General features: G+C 37.3%; 1 protein-coding gene across 1 annotated transcript; it reads right to left on the bottom strand.

Annotated features, from left to right (window-relative positions):
* Positions 1–1,557: 1,557 nt before the first annotated feature.
* LOC307269639 (zinc metalloproteinase nas-14-like) lies at positions 1,558–9,167 on the bottom strand (the record flags this gene model as incomplete). Its single annotated transcript, XM_080052636.1, has 9 exons — positions 1,558–1,693; positions 2,166–2,247; positions 2,714–2,886; positions 3,277–3,391; positions 3,744–3,813; positions 4,535–4,581; positions 4,669–4,707; positions 7,988–8,035; positions 9,137–9,167. The coding sequence occupies 9 exons, from the start codon at positions 9,165–9,167 to the stop codon at positions 1,558–1,560; spliced, it is 741 nt and encodes a 246-aa protein (XP_079908762.1).
* Positions 9,168–9,945: the final 778 nt, after the last annotated feature.

The following is a 9,945-nucleotide window of genomic DNA, read 5'->3' as shown; positions in this document are numbered from 1 at the left end:
AACAGTCCAGTGCTGCTTCTCTGTAGCCCAGGTCAGGCGCTTCTGCCGCCGTTTCTTGTTCAAAAGTGGCTTGACCTGGGGAATGCGGCACCTGTAGCCCATTTCCTGCACACGCCTGTGCACGGTGGCTCTGGATGTTTCTACTCCAGACTCAGTCCACTGCTTCCGCAGGTCCCCCAAGGTCTGGAATCGGCCCTTCTCCACAATCCTCCTCAGGGTCCGGTCACCTCTTCTGGTTGTGCAGCGTTTTCTGCCACACTTTTTCCTTCCCACAGACTTCCCACTGAGGTGCCTTGATACAGCACTCTGGGAACAGCCTATTCGCTCAGAAATGTCTTTCTGTGTCTTACCCTCTTGCTTGAGGGTGTCAATGATGGCCTTCTGGACAGCAGTCAGGTCGGCAGTCTTACCCATGATTGCGGTTTTGAGTAATGAACCAGGCTGGGAGTTTTTAAAAGCCTCAGGAATCTTTTGCAGGTGTTTAGAGTTAATTAGTTGATTCAGATGATTAGGTTAAGAGCTTGTTTAGAGTACCTTTTCATGATATGCTAATTTTTTGAGATAGGAATTTGGGGTTTTCATGAGCTGTATGCCAAAATCATCAGTATTAAAACAACAAAAGACCTGAAATATTTCAGTTGGTGTGCAATGAATCTAAAATATATGAAAGTTCAATTATTATCATTACATTATGGAAAATAATCAACTTTATCACAATATGCTAATTATATGAGAAGGACCTGTAGATGTTACAATGACAGGACTGAAAACAGCCCATATTTCATGTTAACAGGTAGGAAACCAAATCTGTCAACAATGTGGGTGTTTGGATCCGACTGTTATACCTACAAACATGATGCAGTCACGTGCTATTTTGCTCAAAGAGTAAGTTCATATCAACTCTTGGTTAACTTTTCAGCTATGAGGTTTATTTGAGGCTGGTGTGTAGTCTAGTCTATGCTTCAAGAAATATACAAATAAAACATGAATAGGATTTTTAAATGTTTATTATTATTCCACCAATGCGGCCCGCTCAGCCAGTACATATTTGGATCTGAAAGAAAAAAAAAAAGACATGTTAGTATTGCACTGCAGATAAAGGCATATTTAAAAAGTTTCAAATATGTTTTTTTTAAAGTTACTCCGAGGAACTTGTTCATTATTGCACCCCCATGTGGACAAAATCAGTAGTGTTTTTTACTACGCCAGCTGTTCCTGGGTGAGCGTACCCATGACAAAGGCATTAAGAAACTATATAAAAAAATTGCATTCTTTGCACTGATGGTCTCATTTGCTGTTAACAATTACAAACATTTTACAAAAGTTCCTAGTAGCACCTTTAAGCTATTTATTCGTTGTGTGAAAGCTGCATACAGTATGTATACCAATTTTATTTTCAGCCACTATACACCTGTCTAAAATGTTTCTCTTTACCAGCTTGATATTGTATATTATGTATTGTCGTTTGTGTCGACATCATTGCAAATGAGGGTCACACCTCAATGATATGAGTATAAATAAAGGTTAAATAAAATAAATATGCACCTGAAATGGACTCTACCACACGTTGTCACAGCGGTAGAGTCTGTTGAGTCTCTGGATGTCCAGGTGACTGAGGTGCGTCCTCTGACCAATGCTCACGCCTCTTTGCTTAGTCAACACCGTCGGACTGCCGTCTACACTGAAGAAATACCTGAGGGGGAAAAAAAGCTGGATGTTAGCTGGATAAAATGGATTTCTAATGTGTAATCTTGATGTATTTTATGCCCCTGTAAAGCACTTTGAATGGCCTTTACAATGAAGAAATAGCATACAGCTCTGGAAAAAAAATTAAGAGACCACTCCAAATGTTTAGTGTATCTTGTTTTACTATTTATAGGCGTATGTTTGAGTAAAATTAACATTTTGGATTTATTCTACAAACTACTGAAAATATTTCTACCCCAAAATTATTGTCGTTAAAGAGCATTTCCATTAAGTAATGAAGAAAAATCCAGACTGGTCTCTTCATTTATTCCAGAGCTCTGTTAGCTGGATACATTGGATTTCTAACATCTAATCTTGATGTATTTCATGCCCCTGTAAAGCACTTTAAATGGCCTTGTGCTATACTAATACACTTGCCTTGCCTAAAAGAAATAATGCCCAACAACATTAGGACTTACTTTCCGTAGTGCATTATGGAATCCAGGTCGTACTGCAGGTTTAGCGTGTTCCCGTATTTCACCTTGAAGTTCTTCGATTTCCCTTTAAAATCAGAAATGTAAAATGACGTCATCTTTAGAAGCAATGCAGACATGTTGAAAATACAACAGCTGCACCAGTATGTGTCTTTTTACTACCTCCCACATGTTGAAAGCGTGTCCGTTTATTATTTATTCATTTACTATTTTAACTTAGTTTTTTTATTGCTTACATGTTCAAAATAAAAATATATTATACCTTCGATAAAATTTCTAAAAGTACCTGGGTATAATGGAGAATGAATATACATAGGCATTCTCTCTTTACTTATTACCACTATCTTTTAGTAGAATGCAGTTTTACATTCATTTTGAGGTGGATGTGGTCGCATTAACTGTATGGATATAAATGATGTTTTTGTAGGTATGAGTGTTAATGTATATATATTGCCGTTAACATTTACGTCTTTTAAAAAAAATGGACCCGATTGATACAAAAATAAAAAACAAAATGGTGGCCGAGTTGTTACCTCGTTTGATGTGTTCCCACGCCACGGAGACGTATTGGTCTCGGTCGTCGCGTGTGTGTTCGTGGTGAATGCCCAGCGCGTGGATGACCTCGTGGCAGATGTTGCCCACGCTGCAGGACGGGCTGCAGTACAGCTTCTGGGCGCCGCCCTGAGCGCCAACGAACGACGCACAGCTGGACAGAGAGAGAGTTCATTAAAACACGTCATTTTACATGATTAAAAATGAAGTGCAGTTTTTATGTGTGAGAGTGAGTTCAAAGAGAAATGTCACAATAAAAATAAAACGTTTATTGGCCAGGTTTGGGTAAACAATCAAGGACTTTGACTTGGGTAACCATTTGCTCTCAGGGTACAACATTCACTATGCATCAATGGTGATAAGCTCAGAATGTCTAAAATAAAAAAAGTTGCAAGTGATTCTGTATACACTGGGAAAAGAAATCCACTGTTAATACACGGACTATGTGAACTGGTATGTCGCTACATCATGCATCAAAAATACTGACCCCACTAAAATTACACTTTTAAAAGCAATTTTGTAAGAGAAAGTAAATATATCTCACCCTCTGCCGGTGACAAACTGGAGGTAGTTGTACTGCGTGGTGTGTGGCATGAAGTGGACGCACGTGACGTCAGAAATCATCTGTAAGGCAGCGTAGATATTGTCTCTTTGAGGAGCTGTTTAGGAGGGAAAACAGAAAGGAGAAACCTGCTTATTCACCTGTACCAATGTAAAGGGAGCGTGTCCATGTTCCCACAGCCTGTTTGTGGCATACTATTATATAGTCGAACAATATAATAGAGAATGGTATTTCTGTGTGTGAGATTGGGTGTGTGTCACTCCTATGCCAACCTCTCCCTGTCCCCTAACCGTGCCCTAACTCTAACCACCCAGCTGTGATGCCTGAAGCCAATCGCCAATGTCAGGACCATAGGGCTGTGGGACCATAGGGATGACCCCAGTGTAACATCTATGTACATACAGTGTTCATAAATCAGGTCGCATTTAAAGTATACCACTACAACCCACCAAGCTCGTCACTTATGGCGAAAGGTACAACACCGTGTTGCCAAATGGACTCCACAGCATTCCTGTCCTCCTGTTAGTTAAGACATTAAGAAAATCAATAACCTTTATTTTCACTCGAAAGAAACTGAGGTTTCTCTCATTTACAGTGACAACGAGCACACACACACTTACAAGGATAACATGTAAAAATCAGAAATAAAATATGATAAAAATGATTATACATTAATTTAAATAAAATAAGAGCAAGAATATAAGATGAAATGCTAGTCAAGATGATTTTGAATTGGTCAATACTAAAACTGTTAATATCTTTAAAATTATTATTTATAATAAAAGGTAACATGCAGGTTTACCAGATATACACAGTAAATATTAGGGAAGAATGTTTCATAATAGTTATCTTAATGATGAAGGTAAGTGTAATAAATACTAGTACAATTCAATAAAATAAAAAGTGTCAGCCATTAAAAGAGGTGCACAGAGGAACTTTCCATATGTGTTAACTCTTGCACCCCCTTTGGTCAAAAGCGGTAGTCTTTTTACTACGCCAGCTGTTGTTCCTGGGTGAGCGTATACCCATGATAAAGGCATTAAAAAAAATATATAAAAATAGCATTCTTTGCACCGATGATCTCATATGCTTTTACATGTCGTTTATGATCAGAGGAAAAATTAGACTGTTTTAGAAATATTTTAAAGCTCCTTTTAGCACCTTTAACGTTGAAATTATGGATCTTAAATACTAGTGAAATTCCATGGTAAAAGTAGAAATAAAAATAGTTCAGTCTCACCGGCCTCAATATGTCTCCCTCTTCAACCACCATGTCGTCGTCAAGCTCTGGGACCGTTTAAGATAAAAACCGTTAATGTACATTGAGTGAAAATGCATTTTTATATATTTGCATATTTGATCAGATAAGTTTACCTTGTAAGGTTTCTGCGCTGTCTTGCTGCTGCTCAGGAACTACAGAAATGTAAGAAATTTGAGTAACATAAGATTATTATTTTATTTTTTTAAATAGCTTGCACATCATGCATCAAAAACAACCCAAAGACATGGAAGGAATTTGAATCTACAAAAAAAAAAAAAAAAAAAAAAAAAAAATCCAGTGAGCACCAGTTACCTGTTGCTTTACTAGTCGCATTACCCTTGGCATCTGAAAGAGAAATCTAGTTAATACTGAGGCCACTTTATACATTTAATAACCAGGATTTATGCTTTCATGTATAAAATAGACAGTACACAATCTACCTTTTAGAGTTGCCCTTACATTAGCAGAATTAAACTAAATTAATCTCTATACATCGTTGCAAATGACAAATGCATTGATCACAGACCTAGTTGTACTGGGGTAGTTGCATTATTGGTGTTATTCAAAGGGACTGCATCAACTGAAAATAATTAAGAATGTTTTTGTAAAACATCTTTCACATAACATATTCATCTGATTTATAAAGCGCATTACAAATTACAAAAATAAAAAACCTAGTGAGCACCAGTTACCTGCTGCTTTACTAGTCGCATCACCCTCGTCATTTAAAGGGACGCCGCCATCTGAAAGAGAAATCTAGTTAATACTGAGGCCACTTTATACATTTAATAACCAGGATTTATGCTTTCATGTATAAAGATAGACAGTACACAATCTACCTTTTAGAGTTGCCCTCACATTAGCAGAATTAAACTAAATTAATCTCTATACATCGTTGCAAATGACAAAAGTGCAAGAAAAGTGCATTGATCACAGACCTACGTTGCGTTCCGAATCGCATACTTTCTACTATATAGTATGTGGAAAAAAGATTTAGGATGTCCCAATTCTTGTGGCCAGATTTAGGATGGTTAGAAGTACCCGGATGTCCTACTTCATGCGGCCAAGATTGTTAGTGTTGAAAAGTGCATCCTATTTGGGCGATTCTGACCCACAATCCAGTGCGCACGTGAAGTGACGTCACATCGACTAAGCCTCCATATGAAAACCAACGGGGATGCGACGGATATAAAAGCTAGAGGCAAGATCAAGGCGCAATGTTATGATGAAATAAGAGAGTAAAGTATGTCTCAATAGTATGCCTACTGCATCCTAACTAGATTCTTTTTATAGTCGGATGTAGTATGTAGAATAGAAAAAAGAAAGAGTATGCGATTCGGAACGCAACCCTAGTTGTACTTGGGTAGTGGCATTATTCAAAAGGGACTGCATCAACTGAAAATAATTAAGAATGTTTTTGTAAAACATCGTTCATATAACATATTCATCTGATTTATAAAGCGCGTTACAAATGACAAAAAAAACAAAAACAAAAAAAAAACACCAGTGAGCACCAGTTACCTGCTGCTTTACTAGTGGCATCACCCTCGTCATTTAAAGGGACGCCGCCATCTGAAAGAGAAATCTAGTTAATACTGAGGCCACTTTATACATTTAATAACCAGGATTTATGCTTTCATGTATAAAAATAGACAGTACACAATCTACCTTTTAGAGTTGCCCTTACATTAGCAGAATTAAACTAAATTAATCTCTATACATCGTTGCAAATGACAAATGCATTGATCACAGACCTAGTTGTACTGGGGTAGTCGCATTAGTGGTGTTATTCAAAGGGACTGCAGCAACTGAAAATAATTAAGAATGTTTTTGTAAAACATCTTTCACATAACATATTCATCTGATTTATAAAGCGCGTTACAAATTACAAAAATAAAAAAACCTAGTGAGCACCAGTTACCTGCTGCTTTACTAGTCGCATCACCCTCGTCATTTAAAGGGACGCCGCCATCTGAAAGAGAAATCTAGTTAATACTGGGGCCACTTTATACATTTAATAACCAGAATTTATGCTTTCATGTATAAAGATAGACAGTACACAATCTACCTTTTAGAGTTGCCCTCACATTAGCAGAATTAAACTAAATTAATCTCTATACATCGTTGCAAATGACAAAAGTGCAAGAAAAATGCATTGATCACAGACCTATGTTGCGTTCCGAATCGCATACTTTCTACTATATAGTATGTGGAAAAAAGATTTAGGATGTCCCAATTCTTGTGGCCAGATTTAGGATGGTTAGAAGTACCCGGATGTCCTACTTCATGCGGCCAAGATTGTTAGTGTTGAAAAGTGCATCCTATTTGGGCGATTCTGACCCACAATCCAGTGCGCACGTGAAGTGACGTCACATCGACTAAGCCTCCATATGAAAACCAACGGGGATGCGACGGATATAAAAGCTAGAGGCAAGATCAAGGCGCAATGTTATGATGAAATAAGAGAGTAAAGTATGTCTCAATAGTATGCCTACTGCATCCTAACTAGATTCTTTTTATAGTCGGATGTAGTATGTAGAATAGAAAAAAGAAAGAGTATGCGATTCGGAACGCAACCCTAGTTGTACTTGGGTAGTGGCATTATTGGTGTTATTCAAAGGGACTGCATCAACTGAAAATAATTAAGAATGTTTTTGTAAAACATCGTTCATATAACATATTCATCTGATTTATAAAGCGCATTACAAATGACACAAAAAAAAAATCCAGTGAGCACCAGTTACCTGTTGCTTTACTAGTCGCATTACCCTTGCCATCTGAAAGAGAAATCTAGTTAATACTGAGGCCACTTTATACATTTAATAACCAGGATTTATGCTTTCATGTATAAAAATACACACTATACAATCTACCTTTTAGAGTTGCCCTCACATTAGCAGAATTAAATTAATCTCTATACATCGTTGCAAATGACAAATGCATTGATCACAGACCTAGTTGTACTTGGGTAGTCGCATTAGTGGTGTTATTCAAAGGGACTGCATCAACTGAAAATAATTAAGAATGTTTTATTAAAACATCTTTCACATAACATATTCATCTGATTTATAAAGCGCGTTACAAATTACAAAAATAAAAAACCTAGTGAGCACCAGTTACCTGCTGCTTTACTAGTCGCATCACCCTCGTCATTTAAAGGGACGCCGCCATCTGAAAGAGAAATCTAGTTAATACTGAGGCCACTTTATACATTTAATAACCAGGATTTATGCTTTCATGTATAACAATAGACAGTACACAATCTACCTTTTAGAGTTGCCCTCACATTAGCAGAATTAAACTAAATTAATCTCTATACATCGTTGCAAATGACAAAAGTGCAAGAAAAGTGCATTGATCACAGACCTAGTTGTACTGGGGTAGTCGCATGATGGTGTTATTCAAAGGGACTGCATCACCTAAAAAGTTTACCTTTTAAGGTTGCCACGCTGGCTTGCTGCTGCACATCACAACTACGACCTAAAGACAAAGACACATTTAAAAATCACATTATTTTGAAAAACAAGAAAATAAATTCCAACCATTAAAACCCAATGATTGCCAACCTGAGGCAGTCACATTACCCTTGTCATTTAAAGGGACGCCACCATCTGAAAGAGAGAAATCTAGTTAATACGGGCCCTTTATACATTTAAATGACCAGGATTTATGCTTTCATATAACACACAGTACACAATCAACCCTTTAGAGTTGCTGGCTGCATTAACGGAACTCAGAAAAAAAATAGAGAGAATAATTTAAGAGTTATTCTGAGGGCAAGTTCTAGGGGTGGGGGGGGAGGGGGAAATGTGAGAAAACGGTGACCTGTATATTGAACTCTCACCAATACATTTTTAAAAAAATGTCTCTATATTGTTGCATTATGGGTGTCTAAGGGACATCTAATGATGATCATTACATCACCTCTTGCTGTGTCATCTAAAGTCACTCCTCCATCTAGAAAAAAAAAGAAATGTTGGTAATAGTAGTAAAGCCACTTTATACATTTAATAAAAACCTTAAGAAATGTAAAGAATTTGAACCACATGGTTTTGAACAAGTCAACGCATTCCTAGTGTTAATATGCATTGATATTAACACTAGGAATGAGGAAGGAGTAGTCACATTATGGGTGGCATTCAAAATGGCCACACCAACTGAAAAAAATAATTAAAAAAAAAGTTGTGAGTTTTATCATTTTGGGAAGGATTTAAAGTCAAGTCAAAGTCTGTTTATTGTCAGTTCATGACCTACATCAGAATCAAAATGGTGTTTCTCTGACCCACAGTGCAAAAGGAACATTAAAAAGAATATAGAGTAATAAGATAAACAAGCAATATTTACATTATGAATTCTAAATACTAAGTGCAAGGAATGTCCTGGTACGATAGATACTTTTGAAATGTGCAATGTGATGAAACAATATTAACAATATGTGCATATGCAGTCAACTGGATTTGTAGTCCAACCATGTACAATACATCTCCCAGTCTACCTTAAGAGTCTCTGGCTTCTAGTGGCGCACCATTGAATTGATGCTTAGATTACATTGCACATGTTCAAATAAAATAAAACACAAACCTTGTGCTTGATCCGTAGTGTTCTGAGTCATATTCAAGGGGACACAGCCAACTACAAAGAGAAAAAAATTAATTAAACAAGTTCATTTCTACAGCACAATTCAGACACAATACCCATGACAAAAGGAATTAACAAAACTATATAAAAATAGCATTATTTGCACTGATGGTCTCGTTTGCTGTTACATGTCATTTATCTTCGTCTGAGGGAAAATTTGACCGTTTCAGAAATATTTCAAAGTTCCTCGTAGCTGCTTTAAACAGTATTTTAGCAGAATATAGTAGTTTGAACGTTTCACTTTACCTGTGGAAATGCAGAGGACGACAAGAAGCCACATGGTGCCAGGCAGGTGAATGTCTTACAAGCAGAACAAGCTGTGGACTCAATGCTACTCCTGTCTTTTAACAAGCTACTATCAGGTGGGACCACTTTACACTGATTAGGCCACAACCTTAATATAAAGCTTAAGACTGAGCTGTAGGGGGCACTGTGGGGGAAATAACTTAGATTGGCTGTGTTGTACAAGCCCTACAAACGTCCTCCCTCCCACATACTCAACATGTATAAACTACATACTGCCTACTTAACCATCCATTGTGTATGCGAGGTTGGTCGGGACTCGGGACTGTTTACACTGAAGTATACAGAAGCAATAAAGAATTAAAAAAAAAAATAATGGAAGTTTCTCAAATATGTGTCTCAGCTGAAAGAAGCAACAGCGCCCTCTGCTGGTTGTGAATGGAAGTGTAAAAGCTTACAGCATCTGGTATTCCCAGGCAGTGTGTGTGTGTGTGTGTGTGTGTGTGTGT

Source organism: Ammodytes marinus (assembly GCF_949987685.1).
Source record: "Ammodytes marinus genome assembly, chromosome: 24".
Taxonomy (NCBI): domain Eukaryota; kingdom Metazoa; phylum Chordata; class Actinopteri; order Uranoscopiformes; family Ammodytidae; genus Ammodytes; species Ammodytes marinus.
This window is presented reverse-complemented; position numbering and strand designations above follow the sequence as displayed.